The sequence below is a fragment of the Cricetulus griseus genome, chromosome 3 (genome assembly GCF_003668045.3).
Source record: "Cricetulus griseus strain 17A/GY chromosome 3, alternate assembly CriGri-PICRH-1.0, whole genome shotgun sequence".
Lineage (NCBI taxonomy): Eukaryota > Metazoa > Chordata > Mammalia > Rodentia > Cricetidae > Cricetulus > Cricetulus griseus.
In genome coordinates, this window is record NC_048596.1 from 13,659,243 (window position 1) to 13,677,548 (window position 18,306).

Here is an 18,306-nt window from a genome sequence, read left to right on the forward strand (position 1 = left end):
TATTCATCAATGGATAACAGAAACATATATACAGAAGGACATCCTCCATCAGCCCATAATCTACCACCCATGGCCAAGGAAGGCATTGCTGCTGGGGGTGATACTGCTTTTCAAGAGGTGCGGAAAACCGCCCTCATCCACCATAGCCTAGCATGTGGCCTATGTGAAGCTGTCTTATATGAGCAGTAAGCCCATCTTTGTGGCCTTGCATCCAATAGTGATGAGCCTGGTGTATAAGTTCGTGGGGAACTCTGTGCTGAGCACCAAATCAATGTATTAAGGTTGATGACAAGAAACCATGAGAATGGATAGGCCTCTGTAACATTTGGTGAAGAGAGAAAACTACATAGTTGGTTGCAATAGTGCAGCAGTTAAGAACTATGGCAAAGAATCTCAGGCCAAGGATGTCATCAAGTACTTGAAATGCCAGAAATGAATAAATAAATATTTTGGCTGTTGGAGAGAGGGGAATGCCAAACCTTCTACGGTTAAAAGGTAACTGTCTTGTAATATGAGTAATAAAAACCCAGAGACAGATATTGGGGTTCAAGCTTCAAGCTGAAAATCAAAAAAGCAAAACAGTCAAGCCACTAGCTCTCACCTCTACCTCAGACTGAAATGGCAATCCTGTCTCTACAAATCCATAGCAGTTCTTCCCTTGTGGAAACAAAACAACATAATACCATGTCCTGGTTTCCACTCAGAGGTCAACACACCTTTGAAGTAAACCAGCTGATTTAATTCCGCAGGTTTTTCTATTATCCAATGTCTCTCTGCAACTGTTCCTTTCTAATTAGCATTCAAATAATACAAAGTTAGTAAAGCACTGTGAAATCTACATGTAGGGTTCTTTTTCATCCCTTTCTTATTTAACAAATCCTTTAAAGTTCTATTTGATCTTTCTATAAATGCATGCACTGTAGGATTGTGTGGTATACCTGTAATATGCTTTATATTATAATAAGCAAAAACACTGTTTCATTTTCTTAGAGACATATGCTGTAGCATTGTCTGTCTTTATTGTGTAGGTATACCCATGATGGCCATGAATTCTGAGGAATCTTGCCCTTCAGAGCCCATAGTCACAGGCCTCAGGGTTGTCCTGTAGGTAGAGATTTACGAAACCACGATAGGTCTTGGCATCAATTAAGTGCGATGATACTGTGGGGTCTTTCTGCATGGCAGCCATCCAGCCCTTCAGTTTTGGAGTGTGGGCCACACACCTGTGGGGAGACAAGATGAGAGATGTGAACTAGATGAGTGAGATGGGCATCCATCCCAGAGTATCAAATTACCACTGCAGTTTATCCTCCTAAACTTTTAAAACGTGTCTTAAAAACATTTCAAATGAAAACAGTAGGCTTTAGATCTGAATACTGTCATCCAGGTGTGTATTTTACAAAAGAGGAAACCTAGGGGAGAGTGAGTGACTTGGTCAGGTAGTAGAACTTCAAACTGAGACTGAAGGACAATTACATGGTAAATATGGATTTTCTATATGAAATGGGAGTAGAAGTAGCCCCAGATAGCTGTGATTTCTAAGATATTACAGACTTCTAAGTAAGCCAGTGTGTCCAACCATCAAATTGAAAGAAGGAATATAGAAAGCAATGTGGAAACCTTACAAGTAGGTGGAAAATAAGAAGTGGTCTACTCTTAAGAAAATCTACACCCCGTGGACTTTTAACCACAGAGAGTAAATTTTAAAAGGCTCCAGTCATGTCACAGAGAGATGTCTCCTGATCCCCAGGTCTCAGCCTGAGTATGAATACCACAAAACGACAGGTTCTGCACACCCACGACTTTCCTCTCTGCTGGTTCTCATTCATGCCAGTGATGTTAAGTATTCATCTTAGCTCACAAAAATTCCAAATGTATAAAATACTACAACTCTCATCCCAAGTTGCACATAAAATATTCAAATGTCTTACTCATTGAGTTCCAGGGCTTCCAGTCGTTGAAACCAAGGCCACATAAGATAATCAGTCATAGAGACAGCATCCCCAATACGGAATTCGCTCTGACAATCAGTCAAAGCCTGGATGGTAAAGAAGGAAAAACAAGTATATTTGTGCAGCTGAAAAAAACCATCATCAAAATAACAAAGGCAAATTAGGTAGATCTCCTCTAAGTCCCTTTTATCCTGATGTAGTCAGGTTAGACTTATATGATCAAAAACCCTCTACAACTAAACAATTCTAATTGAAATCTCACAGATATTATACCAGTAGTTTCAGCCTTCCTCATGCTGGGACCCTTTAATACAGTTCTCCATGTGCTGGTGACCCCGAAACTTAAAATTATTTTCGTTGCCACTCCATAGTTGTAATTTTGCTACTGGTTTGACTCTTAATGTAAGTATCCCTGTTTTCCCATGGTCTTAGGCAACCCCTGTGAAAGGGTTGTTTGACTGACAAAGGGGTCACAACTCACAGGTTGAGAACCACTGTAGTATACAGATACACTGGGAACATAAAGGTCCTTGTGCTCACAGACAGCACTAGGGAAACAGGAATACTAAACAGGCAGGGTTGCTTTTCAAAGCAAGAGATGTATAAACTGTTCTGTCCACAAGGCTAGGAGTGGAGGTGTCTAACACCCTTACCTTTCCCCCAGCTATATGTGGGGCCAAGCCATACCTGGCTACCTAAAAGCTCCCACAACCATAATTGGAAATGCCTCATAGTATAGGTGACCTTTGTGTTATCTGTATAGCCAAGGGCTCCCCCAAGCTCCCCCAACCAGGACCAGAGGTGGCTGTAAGCCCGGGTGACCTATATCCTATCTGTATGACCAAGACCACACCAGATCCTCCCCTAGGCCTGTGAAATAACACATGTCACCTATCTCTACAGCCCATCTCATGGACATGCACTTTGAGAAGAGATTCCTTGTAACTGTGCCACTGTGCACAGAGGGTTGTACTGTACTTAAATATGCCTAAAATAAACTGCCTAGTGTCAGACCTAGATGTTTGAACCAATAGGGACTCCTGATTCATGCTGAACCAGATTTCCTTCTTGTTTCACCCAAGTGTTACTCTGGCAGCCCTAGTGTTCACAGAGACTCCCACACTGGTGTAACTGCAGCACTGTTTGGTAGCTCAACTGTGAGCACTGTTACTTGTCCAGAGTACAGTAAAGAATTTTTGTTATTATCGAATATTTCAGCACTGGACAGCCAAAAGGAAGGAACTGTACATAGCACAGAATATCTTAAAACTCTACAGCAGAGTATAAGAAACTATTGGAACGCACACATTATACAACTGCATTTGTGTAAAGTAAGAGGCAATCCAAACATCGTATTTGGGTCTTACCTGGTGCCATGATATGTTTATTTTTAAAAAGGTGTTATGTTGTGCTGTTATGCATTGGGTACTTTTCTGAATGCAAATTTTATTTAAAGTATACTAAAGTATCCTAGAAATGGAGAGCATACACATTAAATATGGTACAATTGTTTGAATAACACTAAATTCAAATGGGAGTTTCTGAAGTTACAAGGGTAAGTTGGTACTGGGGTTTCACCAAAGTGGGAAATTAAGAATATTGGTTAATTAAACCTGTCCCTGGGCTGGAGAGATGGCTCAGAGGTTAAGAGCACTGACTGCTCTTCCAGGGGTCCTGAGTTCAATTCCCAGCAATCACATGGTGGCTCACAACCATCTGTAATGAGATCTGGTGCCCTCTTCAGGCCTGCAGGCATACATGCAGGCGGAATATTGTATACATAATAAATGAATAAATCTTAAAAAAAAAAAATCTGTCCCTGTTAGAAGGAAGTAGGGTGCATATGACTAAAATTCATTATTTGCATATATGAAACAGGAAAAGAATTTTTGAAGACCAGAACCAAGCCAATTCACCCATTATGAATGACCTCCTTAATCGTCCTCAGGGTCGGTGTAATGTTACACAGCATAAATGAACTGTTCATGTCTCTTTATTTGTCTATTCACCACTAAAATAAGAACCTGAAGAAAGAGGACTGAATCTTTCTAGCTTCCACAGAAAACCACAAACTAGCAAAAACTGATTTAAGAGCAAACATAAAACCCCACAATGAATTACCAGTAAAGAAATGGACTGCACAGCACAGTGGGCACATATGAAAATGCCCTGTTAAATTGTTTTAGGGATTACACAAATAAGTTACCCAGCCCACTTTAGGAGATTAGAATACCATGATATCAGACCCAAAGAAAGACATCAGAATAGTGACTTGTAGGTCAAACCCGTGAGCACATTGAGAGAAATCCTTTATGAAGCGAATAGTCTATAACATATATGACAGTCCACTGAGCAGGATGCCATCCCCTGTAAGACAACTTCGGAAAACCATGGAGCTAGCCTGGCATGAGGCATGGGTGTTTTGGGTCAGAGTCCTTCCTAGCTCCTAGGCACTGAGAGACCACGGCACTCCCTCAGGCAGGGAAGTGTCCAGGCTGCTTTGTGTTTCTCTGTGTGTTCCCTCCCAAGTCAAGGAAGCTAGTGTGGACACTTCACAGGACAAAAGCTCTTTAAGACATTTATTTGTGTAACTTGCAAACATCATTGTATCCTAGCAACTACAGCTGAATTAGTCCCAGCAGTTGCCATATATTCTGTTCCTTATAAAGATATGAAAAGTCTGATTGATCAATACAAATTGCCAAAGCTTAAGTTTTGCTGTGGACCCTCCAAGGCCTGGTTTAGTTCCTTAAGGCTATATCAGGCAAGGTCAGTAAACCTGGGTGCTTACAGACCACAAGTATCAGGTTAGAGGAAAATGGTTCTGTGAACATTTCTATAGATGTAGCAGATACGAGAAACATTCAGTACTCACAAGGAAACAATTAGATTAGGGTTGCAGAGATGGCTCAGAAGTTACCAGTTACTAGATGGATTTTCTACAGATTGGAAGTTTGGTTGCCAGCACCCATGTCAGGTGGCTCACACTGGCCCATAACTCTTGATCCAGGGAATTAACAGGTATGGCTGCACCTACCTGCACCCACATACACATAATCAAAAGTAATAAAAATAAAGTCTTAAAAATAGCAAATTGGAGAAAAAAACTTCAGGGGTAAAAAAAAAAAACTAGAACAAACACCAGGCTCAGGGATAAATGCTAGGATGTGTCCCCTCAGTAAAACCTGTGGCCAAGTGTGAACAAGTGTCTCAAGACCATGAAGAAACTTTTATCTCAAGGCCCCAAAAGGAAAGAAACCTGGGCTTCCTGACGTGTCTGCATTCCTGGCAGACTTCTTCTGGAAAATGTTTATGACATCCTCAGGTGGGAAAAGCAATACAGTGGCACCGGTTGTCTGATGACAATGATTACTTTGAATATATGAACATATACTGAAAACAAGTATGGAAAAATGGAAACTAGTGACTTACTGTGGAAATATGGGAAATAATTTTTCATTGTTATTTTAATGCTGATGTACTGAATACCTCAAGCCTCTAAACCATGTGTGGTGATGCACGCCTGTAAAACAGGATACTCAGGTGGCTGAGGCAGGGGGATCATGAATTTAAGGCCAGTATAGGCTGAAGTGGGTTTGAGGCTAGCCTGGGATACAGTGACACCTGTCTCAAAATACTAAGTAAAAATAAAAACAAGTCATGACAGTACATTTAGGTGTTTTGATTTATATTAAGAGTAGACCTGCTTACAGAAATCTATTGTGATTTGTTTTTATTTGGTGCTATTTCTAATAGAAAGTGATTTGGAGAGGGACCCTATGAAGGGAGGAGGGAAAGAAAAGAAATGTAGACGGGGATTATCATCTATTGTGGTGAAAGCAAAGAGAGCGAGTACCTCCTCCAGCTTGTAGAATTCTTTCCTCAATTCTTCCTTTAGGGCAGAGCGGTCTTCCTTGTTCCCCCTAATAAACCTTGTAACCAAAGGGGGCACCTGGGCAGGAAATGATTTTTTATCAGTTTGAGGCTAGTGCACGCCCCCACACACACACACACACACACACACACACACACACACACACACACACACACAGACACAGAAACCATTACAGTATTTCAGTCCTGGACCCCAAAGACACACATACAAACATACATTAGCCCTCCTAGTCCTGGTACTTCACTAGAGTGCTGTAGAGACAAGTGTGGACCAAGTCCCAGTGTTTACAGAAACCATAGCCTGATCTTACAAATCTTGTTGTGGACTTGGATTTGAGATTGTGCAAAGTTTGTAATATGCAGATAATGGAACACATTTTGGCAAATTTGAGCCAGAAATGTAGACACCAATTGGCATAGAACTGGACAAACATGCCTGGAACTATGGACACTTTCTAATACCACATTGAGAAATAGACTAACCATGAGGTATCAGCTGCTGCCAGGACTAAGGGACACTAATGGGAATTTGTACACACAGTTGTGCACAGTGGGACAACTAAACACCACTGCTCCCCTAGAATTCAATCCTGCAGCCACCACCACCCCACAACTAGAAGCTCTTTCACCTGTTTTGCTGGCACCAGCCATCCACACAAGGCCTGTTTCTTCACACAGCCCTTATGACAGTTGAAGGCTACTGTGACCATCTAACAGGAAGGGCCTAGGCCACAGCCTTAGCCCCAGCTGCATAGGGAGCAGGGGACAAGCTGTTTTCTGAGTTCTGCCTTAGAACTGCAAAAGACTGTTCAAAGGGGCTTAATTTTCTGAAGACTTGATGGGTGTGGTGTCCAGCCTGTCAATGAGTGTGGCTGGAGAGGTGAGTTTGATACTTAGCTCTTCAAGATGAAGAAAGCCACCCAGAGTCTCATGAAATCCCATCAATGTTGGTCAGCTCTGCTAATACTAATTTGAATTAATCCACTCTGACCATAAATAAGATGAAAGTGCATTCTTCCCCAGAAACCTCAGTGCATTGTCACTGCTAAAGACCGGCCATGGCAATTAAGAGCTAACACACTAGGTAGGCACCATGTATCAGTCAGCTCTGGGCACTTCCTGCTAGACCGTTTGCAAGTGACCTAACACACCAGAGGTAAAACAAGAAATATTCTCCAAAGCACAATCTGAACATTTTCCAAGCAAGCCACACAGCCAGGCACTAACTGATCAGTGATGGACACACAGCCCTCTCCTCATGAAGCTCACATTGGCACAGCAACAGGGCAAGAAGGCAGGCAGTTATGAACACAGAGGGCCAACAGCCATGGTGAGGATAGGCATATCCAGAACACAGCTACAGTTCTGAGCAGCCTGAACTTGTTTCTAGAAGGCTGCAGTTCCAAGCATGTACATCAAAGCGCCTAAACCACGTAAAAGGAAGAAGACTCCTGGCAAAAGCTGAGAGAGAAGTGGGGACGCGTGGCAAGACTGGGGAAAACTCCTCAGGGTGGAGTAGGAGAAGCCAAGAGGGAAAGAGAAGCAGAGAGCAGAGCATGAGGGCCTAGGCACAGCGAGGAGCAGAGTCCTCTGTCAGTGTCCCCTGCTGACTTAGCCTAAATCAAACCCGAGATGGAATTTCTTACACACACCTTGGAGAATGACTCTAAGGTCATCTTCTGCCGAGCTTTCTCATAAGGGTCATCTGGGAACAGCTTCTTGTCAGGGTAGGCCTCATCCAGGTACTCACAAATGATGACAGATTCGGAGATCAAGCGACCCTTACTGTCCTCCAGAACTGGTACCAGCCCAGTGGGATTCTTCTTGAGGAACCACTCGGGCTTGTTTTTCAGGTTGATATTGACGATTTCATGTCTGAAACACACAAGACTATTGATAAGAGCAAGGCAGGTTCTGTTTTCCTGAGCCAGTGTTGAATGGTTCTCCTGTCTACTTAGCTGATGAGATGGGGATTTAGGGAGAGAGTTTCTGCCTCTGTCTTCACCCTGCTGAATTTTCAGGTTAAGAACTTGGTTCCAAGGCCCTCAGCACGTGAATCAGTCATGACTTTTGTGTATGACTTGTTTTACTTGATTTCCCAGGATCCATCTTTGTCACATAATGTAGACTCTCCAGCTATTTAAAGGTGGGACACTCAGTGGTGGCGGCACAAGTCTTTAATCCCAGCAGAGGCAGGTGGATGGACCATTGTGAGTTCGAGACCAGCCTGGTCTCCAGAGCGAGTGCCAGGACAGGCTCCAAAGCTACAGAGAAACCCTGTCTCAGGAAAGAAAAAAAAGTGGGACACTATGACTTCTAAAGCATCTTTTCTTTAACTGATCATCTTTCAAGGCCATCAGCATCACACTGTTGCAAACAGTGCTACAAAGGACATGGTCATACTGGTATCTTATGGACCCTGATAGGCGGCAACTAATTAGGTTGTGCTCATACCCACTCAGAATATTAGAATCAACAGGAAAAAAAAAACTCATTTTGCTAACATGAATTTTGAAATCTTACACAATTTTTTAAAAAATCTCAGAAAATGAATCCGATGAAGTCCACATGTACTGATTGTTTTCTTTCAAAGGGGTTTTTAAAAAGTATGGGGCTGGACAGAGAGCTCAGTGGTTAAGGACACTTGCTGTTCTTACATAGGATTTGGGTTCAGTTCCCAGGACTCATATCAGGATTTACAAAACAATCTGATCCCCAGGTCTCGGGGATCCAATGTCATCCTTTGTTCTATGGAATCCTGCCAGCACATGGTACTCATAATCTCACTGTCTCTCTCTCTTTGTCTCTCTCTCTCTCTCTCTCTCTCTCTCTCTCACACACACACACACACACACACACAAATAAAATAATTTTTAAAGTACAGAATAAATAAAGAATCCACTGGAGCCAGGCTAAATTGGATTGTCATTGTAGACACCTGTATCTTGCAGAGAGAAAGTAGTGTTATAACCATTAAAGCATAGGCTGTAAACTCAAATCTGGAACAGTGTCCAGTGGGACCATTCACTCAAAAGCAAGACATCCTAACACCTCCTGTTTCCTGTGTCTTCACCTTCAAGAGACTTAATTCTCAGGGTTAACAACACAATCCTACACAAAAACAAATAACCAGAGTGAACACTGAAGTATGATCTTACATTTGTGTGTGCATATGTGTAAAAAGGTATGTGTGTGTGTGTGTGTGTGCGTGCTAAAATGTTCATGTACTGACAGAAAAATAACTAACATACAGCCCTGCTGCTAAGGGAAAAACAAAACCCTCTGCTGTAGAATACTGCTCATCTCTGGGAATTACACTTTGAAAATGAAAGGTGGGTCCTAGGCGTTAAGGACCAAGAACACACATGAATGCTGGTATTTGAGACAACAGTCAACACGCCTGTACCCTTAGGATGAAAGATGCTCTTGATAGAGAACATGCAACAGATATGGCGTGTCTGAGATGTTACTGCTCCAGGAAAAGTTTCCCGGGTTCGACATCCAACTGTGAGCGCAGGGAGCAGTTACATGGACTATCTGAAGGTACCACCTCCTCTAATAAGAGCCTCCCTGCACACTGTGATAATAAAATCATTTCAACTTTGCCTTAGAAAACTACTGGAGAGAAATGGGCTTCTTTCTGCCCAGAGTTGCAGGGGAAAACACATAACACAAGGCACTGTGTCCCTGAATCGTCCTGTGCCCTGATCTCGGGCTTTCCCATTGCATGAGGACAGTAAATACCTTTATTTTTCAATTCAGTTTGAGATTCTTAGTGATAATAGAAATTCCGTGTAATGCAGAAAAATTTGCTTCAGATAAATACTAACAATTCTTTAGTGTTCAGAACCACACTCTCTCATCTGAATGAAATCAAAATTGTTATGAAGTGATAGTTAATTTTAGTATACTTTTTAGGATACATCTTTACATTTATGAAAAGACCTGCCTGCCTAGCCAATTCTCCCCATGGACTAGAATTAGTTTACAAAGGTTAACCAACAAGTTCTTAAGAGTGGTATCCAGACAGCAGGTGTCTAATAAGTATTCCCAGAGAAAAGCCAAGTTGTAGATTAACTGTAGGTCAATGACCCATAGTCTCGACAACAAGGCTTTGCAAGGAGACTTTTAGATGCACACTTCCCCTTTGATTTTGCAAGAGCCCAACCCATGAAAGTTGTGCCCATGAAAGTTGACTCAGAACTTTGTTTGCTGGGTCAAATTCTCTGACCTTTGCCTCCAGGGACCAGAGAGGAGACACCCTCCTCGGTGTTCAGCGATCTTGTGCAAACCACTAACTGTACAGAAGAAACAGGTTGTCCAAATCTGTTTGAACAGGCTGCCATAGGGCCCTAGAGGCCGCTACAATTCTCCCCTCGAAAAGAGGGTGTGGAACTTAAGACTCTGAGGAAAGGCGGAGACTTTTTCCCAAAACACAAAACCAATGTTCCTAGGGTCTGGCCAGCCCTGCCACCAGCTCTGGGTAGCCATGCAGGCATCGCCCTTGTCCTCACCGGATTCCCTTGGCCTTCAGGACCATCAGTGCCCTCTGAGCGAAGGGGCAGAACCTCATGCTGTAGACGCGGATCAGGCCCTCTGGAACCGGACCCGGAGGCGAGCTTCCTGCAGGAGAGAAGAGGCGGTCATGGCCCAGATCGCAGGGAGATCGGGGACATCCCAGACATCCCCGGTTCCCAGAGCCAGCCTGCCGAGGAAAGCGTCACCTTTCCCCAGGCTCCTGGAGGATGTCCCGGACATGGTTGAGCTGTGCAGGCCGAGACACAGGAGAGTTGCACTCTAGTTTGCAGGCGACTCAGGAAGCCCGTGGCCTCCCCTTATCTTAAAGGCTTGTGTTCAGCCCCGCCCAGACCGCGCCCCCTAGCCCGGAGATGCCCCGCCCCCAAAGAGATCAGTGCTTAAAATAGGAAATCTATTAGGATCACTAGAGTGCTGTCCCGGCCACCTGGAGATTCGCCAATGCTGAGACGTTCAGAGTCACCCCATCCCTCCTTGCCTGTCTGCCTTCACAAAAGACTCTGGCCTTGAACTCTGGCCACCAAGACAAGCCCTGGCAATTCACATGGTACCTGCCTCTGGCCTGCAACCCTTTCCTCTAGGAGCCCTTAGCCCCTACTGTCAGCTCTAGCTCTGCCCCAAGATTTCCAAGACTTTGGTCGTGTGGCCTGGTCTCAATATTCCAGAGAGCTCATCCCTAAGGTCTTGCTGTAAACTATGACTGTGTGGAGGTGGTCTAGCTCCTGGGCAGTCTTCTACCTTTCTGTGAGTAACAACTTACTGTGGGTTACCGTCTCCACACAGGCAAACCGAAAAGAACACACATCTGGCTGTTATTAGCTACAAGAGGATAGCTGTGCCTTCAAAATTTCACCCATAAAACATTGCTTGGAAGCCCTAGAAAGAGCACAAGCAGACTTAACCACAGTGTGCTTAGGGAATTTAATATCTCAGGTCTATAGAAAAAAAGATGTGACCTCAAGGTCTCTCCAAAACAGTCTCTTTTCACATAGGACTCTGGAAAATGGGGCAGAATCATTGCACCAGGATTCCCATAGCCAATGGTTGCAAGCTAGTAACTCTGGTGCTATTTACAAAAGAATACATCTGGGTTTTGTTTCCAGCTCTACTACTGGAGAAGCAAGAATGTCCTTGGGGCTTGCTCCACTTTTTATCTTAGCTTCTCCTTGTGTTGACTAAAACTATGAACAAAGTACCAAAGTGACTTATGCAGCAAAAACATCTAAAAAACAAGCCAGGTACCCCAGGTCCCTAAAAGGTACATCTGAAAATCCTAGCAGGCAGGGATTCTCATCTGGACAGACTAACAAGCAGAGAGCAACATGAACTCTTCATGAAGTAAAGCAGTATACAGTTACAGTAGAAATCGTGTGTAAGTCCTGGAAGTAAGAGCATACAGAGTATTGGGAAACCTAGGCATCTAACTCTGTTGACCACAGCTAAAACAGCACAGAACTAAATGATTTGTAGTTATAATTAATTAGCCTGAAGAGATTAATTTGAACTAACTGTATTGCTAGATGTTGAAAAATTAAAAATGGCAGGGACAAGATTTCGGTTTTTTTTTTAACTTCTAAGCAATGCCCACTTTCACTGTGCAGATTATCCACTTGATAGAGCATCCTTCCTTCTGTGACTTATCTAAAACGTGATGGATAATTCCATACTTTAAAATATATAATCCATATGGACAGGATTGATTAAGTTCAGGTTGGTGAAGGTCGCAGTAAGTGTCTTACAGTTGATATTTAAATAAAAATTTTTCTTTTTACAAATTAAGAGTAACTGAGATATCTGACTATCAGCTTTTACAACACCATATTCCAGACATCAGAAAAGGTATCAGACAGGCTCCAGTCATTTCTATAGAACTGAAGACATCATGGATTCCAAGAATAATAGAGTGTTGCAGACAGACCACTTCAAGAGATGATCACCCCCCCCCACAGAAACCATCATCCTGTGGGAACCAGATTGTCCACACAAGCACTAAAGACTCCTCCAAGGTTGTCTTGTGGGAACAGAAAGGACAAACTCATGGCCTGATGAGCACCGTTTAATTGTGAAAACCTCTTATCCACTCCCCTAATTCTTCCTGTATTTATATCTAAATCTCATATCAGTACCCTGAAGGAGGGATGAAATACATAAATGGCCATTTTGATTGAAACCTGTTCATACAGCTTTACCATTACATGCATTTGTTTTCTTCAGACCAGAGTTGGGCCTCTAACCCAAGGCTCCAGCTGATAAACTTTCTGTTTGATTTAATTAATTCTATGACTGTCCCTAGCAGGGAGAATGGACTCCACCAAAGAGATTCTATGGAAAGATACTGGCTAAATGCTTGAGTGAGTAAGGTGTCAAAGCCAGAGGCTGCTCTATGAAGAAAAAAATATCCTCACAGTAAGAAGCTAGGCAGGAATAAATGGTATATAAATAAATAAAGGAACTTAAGTTAATCAGAGAGGAGAATGGATTAACTGGTTTATGTATGTAATAGGAATCAATAAACTACAGGCCAAGCTACCATCTCAAGTCTGCCGCAGAACCATGACTGAGTCATAAAGCAAGGCAGAGCAGTAGATGTGTCCTGACTGTGGATTAAATTTAAGACATACAAAACGAAACACACGTTGGTGACTGCAGCCCGTGTATATGCAGTAGAATTAGAAAGCAAAAACAGCTATCTACAGACTTTAGTGTAAAGCGTCCTTCCAATGGGAAGGAAGTGATGGGAGGACCAGTCCATGTGTGCAGGATGAGTCAAGGATTGCGGCCACCTCTGCTCACAGAGCTGGAAGATGGCTCTCGACAGTGGTTCTGCTGTGACACAGGACAAAGAGGGGCAGGGAACAGACAGACTCTGCTGTCTCTTGAGAACTTTCTATGACTTTTTCACTGCCAGTGGCCATGTCAGAGAAGCAGCAAGTGTCAATGGCTTCAGGGGGTCAGCCCACAAGGAAGGAAATCTCTGATGGCTGAATCTCAGATAGGCAAGGCCCCAAGAGCTTTGCCCCAGCATGTCTCTTGCTACCTTGTGCCTTCCCATGTTTGCCTTTGCCATTTTTCTCTGGTATCTGGCATGGTGTGAAAGGGCGTGGGAACATGCCTACTCTAGTTAATGCAATGTGATTATCTCTTGAAAATATCCTGGCCTACTGGGCGTGTTTACCCAGAGATTGCATTGCTGGGTGTTTCATTATTGTCCACTGAATTCCCGGGGTCAGAAGACGGAGAGGGCTCTGTTCTCACACCTGCCTTTCTTCCAGGTTTGCAGGGAGAGAGGACCACAGGGAGTCTCATGTCCCAGTGAAGCTGACTTTGGGATACATTAAACCAGGTTACTGAAGTTACCCCAGGAGGACCTTTCCCTTCCAATTAAGGAAATGGAGTGGAGGGGGAATTTCTTTAAAGTACTTACTTCTGTTTCCCTATTCCTATTTATCTTTACAACATGGAGCACATTTATACAACTTGATAATGTTTGAATAATCAAAACCAAAATTTGAAGATTCTTTCATGAAGTTCGTAAGCTCAAACAAAAACATCAGCAGCTCCTACTAAAACCAAGCCATGCTAGTGGCATTATCAAAAGGTGTATCTGAATCAAGCCATTCCTCAGTATCCATGTAGAATTACTTCCTGGGCCATCTTTGAATGCCAAATTCCATGAATACTCAAAACCTTTATATAAAAGAGGTAGATTATTATGCAAATAATCTAACCACATCCACCCATAGCCATCAAACCACTTCTAGATTACTTGAAAGGCCTCCCAGAAATTTCCAACTTTTCCAACTTTCCAATACAGTTGTTACATTGTATTGCTTAGGGAATATTGACATGAGAAGTTGAATATACTCTACCTATGCAATCTTTCTATTCTATTCTAAGGTAGTCAATTGGAGAATGTGGAATCCTCTGATAGGAATAGATCATATTAGTCTGTCTTGGCTTAATCTCTAAATGTAAGGTCTGTTGAGTAAGAGCTTTTAGATGTGTATACTCTTATCTCAAGAGCAGCCTTAACTAACTTTATGAACACAGGCTACATTTGAGTCACTTCAGCACTCAATAGCTGCATTGCCTTGGGCAAATAACAGAAGCTTCCTACACCCTGACATCCTAATGCCCTGTTATTCTAGAAGAGTACCATGTGGTTGAGAAATTTTATTTGGATCAGTATGGTAAACATTTAATACTTACCATGTGTCTGCCATCTAGCAAGTTTTTTACATTAGCTGCTATTGTGTTTACTATTATTTAAGTACAGTAGGGAAGACTTCCATAGCCTTCAAAACACAGGCAGTCCCTGAAATGAAATTCCTATCTGCTTGTGTCCTCATCAGAAAACATAAATCGCCGGGCGTTGGTGGCGCATGTCTTTAATCCCAGCACACGAGAGGCAGAGGCAGGAACACAGCTTGAGTCCTGAGCAGCCTGGACACTTTTCTAGAAAGCAGCAGGTCCAGGCATGTACATCAAAAGCTGCCTAACGGAAGTAAAAGAAGGGAGAAGACTCCCAGCAAAAGCTGAGAGAGAAGTGGGGACGCGTGGCAAGACTGGGGAAAACTCCTCAGGGTGGAGTAGGAGAAGCCAAGAGGGAAAGAGAAGCAGAGAGCAGAGCATGAGGGCCTAGGCACAGCGAGGAGCAGAGTCCTCTGTCAGTGTCCCCTGCTGACTTAGCCTAAATCAAACCCGAGATGGAATTTCTTACACACATCTTGGAGAATGACTCTAAGGTCATCTTCTGGCGAGCTTTCTCATAAGGGTCATCTGGACAGGCTCCAAAGCCACAGAGAAACCCTGTCTCAGGGAAGCAAAAATAGTGGGACACTATGACTTCTACTGCACCTTTTTGTTATCTGCTCATCTTTCAAGGCCCTGAGCATCACACTGTTGTGAACAGTGCTGCAGTGTATATGGGTAGTGGTGTCTGCTGGAGCCTGACAGAGGCAACTAATTGGGTTGTGCTCATACCCACTCAGAACACTGGAATCAGCCTGATAAAAACTCATTTTCATTTTGATTCGTTCAAAATGAGTTGAATTGATTCAACAGTTCATCTTGCTAATATGAATTTTGAAATCCTTGCAATAGTATTTTTTAAAAATCCTAAAATTCTCATAAAATGAATCTGATTAAGTCCACATGTATTGACATGTTTTCATTAAAAAAGGTTTTAAAAAAATCTGGGGCTGGAGAGAGGGCCCAGTGGTTAAGGACACTTGCTGCTCTTGCAGATTCTTTGGGTTCAGTGCCCAGGACTCATATCAGGGTTTACAACTGTCTGAACCCCAGGTCTCGGGGATCCAAAGCCATTCTTTGTTGTATGGGATCCTGCAAGCACATGGTACACATAAGCGCTCTCTCTCTCTCTCTCTCTCTCTCTCTCTCTCTCTCTCTCTCTCTCCTCTCTCCTACCCTCTCCTCTCTCTCTCATACACACACACACACAAATAAAAAATTTTTAAAGTACAGAATAAAGAATCCACTGGAGTCAGGCTGAATCAGATTGTCATTGTGTACTCCTGTATTTTGCAGAGATCTTAAGAGAAAGAAAGTGTTATAACCCTTAAAGCATATTCTGTAAACTCAAATCTGGAACTGTGTCCAGTGGGATCGATCACTCAAAAGCAAGACATCCCAATACCTCCTGTTTCCTGTCTTCTCACATGCAAAAGACAGATTTAGTTCCTGGACTTAGCAACATAATCCTTCACAAAAACCAATAACTAGTGTGAACACTGAAGCATAATCTTGCACTGTGCGTGCATGTGTGTAAAAAGGTGTGTGTGTATGTGTGTTAAGAAGTTCATGTGTTTGTGTGTGTGTTCCTGCGCATGGGTGTGTGTGTTACTGGTTTCATGTACTGACAGAATAATAATGTACAGTTCTGTAATGATAAGTCTTTACTCTAAGCCACCGGAGCCCCTCCGCCACTTGGGCGGCCAAAATAACACAGTCTTATATTAATTTACAATGCTGTTGGCCAATTAGTTAGGATTTCTTATGTGCTAGCTCAGTCTTAATTTTCATAAATCTATGTATTTTTATAAGACTTATATTATAGATCACATGGTGGCTCTGTAGAGAAGAGAGAAGGAGGAAGAGCAAGAGAGTGACTTCCTGTTTTGTCCTTGCTTATATATGAGCCAGCCTTCCATGTCACTTCCTGCCTGTATCACAAGACTTCTTTTTACTACATTTCCCAGAATCCTCCTCGACTCCTAGTCCCACCTATCGTACTTTCCTATTGGCCAGCAGTGCTTTTTTTTTTTTTTATCAACCAACAAGACAAACACAGAAGGAACACCCCCCTCCCCGCACCCCCCTCCCCCGCCCCGCATCACAGTCCCGCTGCTAAGGGAAAACCCAAACCCTCTGCTGTAGAATACTGCTCATCTCTGGGAATTATACTTTGAAAATGAAAGGTGGGTCCTAGGCGTTAAGGACCAAGAACACACATGAATGCTGGTATTTGAGACAACAGTCAACACGCCTGTACCCATAAGATGAAAAATGTTCTTTATAGAGAACATGCAACAGATATGGCGTGTCTGAGATGTTACTGCTCCAGGAAAAGTTTCCCGGGTTCGACATCCAACTGTGAGCGCAGGGAGCAGTTACATGGACTATCTGAAGGTACCACCTCCTCTAATAAGAGCCTCCCTGCACACTGTGATGATAAAATCATTTCAACTTTGCCTTAGAAAACTACTGGAGAGAAATGGGCTTCTTTCTGCCCAGAGTTGCAGGGGAAAACACATAACACAAGGCACTGTGTCCCTGAATCGTCCTGTGCCCTGATCTCGGGCTTTCCCATTGCATGAGGACAGTAAATACCTTTATTTTTCAATTCAGTTTGAGATTCTTAGTGATAATAGAAATTCCGTGTAATGCAGAAAAATTTGCTTCAGATAAATACTAACAATTCTTTAGTGTTCAGAACCACACTCTCTCATCTGAATGAAATCAAAATTGTTATGAAGTGATAGTTAATTTTAGTATACTTTTTAGGATACATCTTTACATTTATGAAAAGACCTGCCTGCCTAGCCAATTCTCCCCATGGACTAGAATTAGTTTACAAAGGTTAACCAACAAGTTCTTAAGAGTGGTATCCAGACAGCAGGTGTCTAATAAGTATTCTCAGAGAAAAGCCAAGTTGTAGATTAACTGTAGGTCAATGACCCATAGTCTCGACAACAAGGCTTTGCAAGGAGACTTTTAGATGCACACTTCCCCTTTGATTTTGCAAGAGCCCAACCCATGAAAGTTGTACCCATGAAAGTTGTGCCCATGAAAGTTGACTCAGAACTTTGTTTGCTGGGTCAAATTCTCTGACCTTTGCCTCCAGGGACCAGAGAGGAGACACCCTCCTCGGTGTTCAGCGATCTTGTGCAAACCACTAACTGTACAGAAGAAACAGGTTGTCCAAATCTGTTTGAACAGGCTGCCCTAGGGCCCTGGATGCTGCTACAATTCTCCCCTCGAAAAGAGGGTGTGGAACTTAAGACTCTGAGGAAAGGCTGAGACTTTTTCCCAAAACACAAAACCAATGTTCCTAGGGTCTGGCCAGCCCTGCCACCAGCTCTGGGTAGCCATGCAGGCATCGCCCTTGTCCTCACCGGATTCCCTTGGCCTTCAGGACCATCAGTGCCCTCTGAGCGAAGGGGCAGAACCTCATGCTGTAGACGCGGATCAGGCCCTCTGGAACCGGACCCGGAGGCGAGCTTCCTGCAGGAGAGAAGAGGCGGTCATGGCCCAGATCGCAGGGAGATCGGGGACATCCCAGACATCCCCGGTTCCCAGAGCCAGCCTGCCGAGGAAAGCGTCACCTTTCCCCAGGCTCCTGGAGGATGCCCCGGACATGGTTGAGCTGTGCAGGCCGAGACACAGGAGAGTTGCACTCTAGTTT

The 18,306-nt window shown here is 43.3% G+C and overlaps 1 protein-coding gene and 1 pseudogene across 1 annotated transcript; one reads left to right on the forward strand and one right to left on the reverse strand.

Annotated features, from left to right (window-relative positions):
• Window positions 1-602, forward strand: LOC100758141 (annotated as a pseudogene).
• A 374-nt stretch (window positions 603-976) lies between these two features.
• Window positions 977-10,708, reverse strand: Gsto1 (glutathione S-transferase omega 1). Its single transcript, XM_027407055.2, has 6 exons — window positions 10,571-10,708; window positions 10,361-10,469; window positions 7,499-7,721; window positions 5,809-5,904; window positions 1,932-2,038; window positions 977-1,223 (listed from the first exon to the last, which is right to left on the reverse strand). Exons 1-6 carry the CDS (start codon window positions 10,602-10,604, stop codon window positions 1,070-1,072), a joined length of 723 nt encoding a protein of 240 aa, XP_027262856.1. The 5' UTR covers window positions 10,605-10,708; the 3' UTR covers window positions 977-1,069.
• Window positions 10,709-18,306: the final 7,598 nt, after the last annotated feature.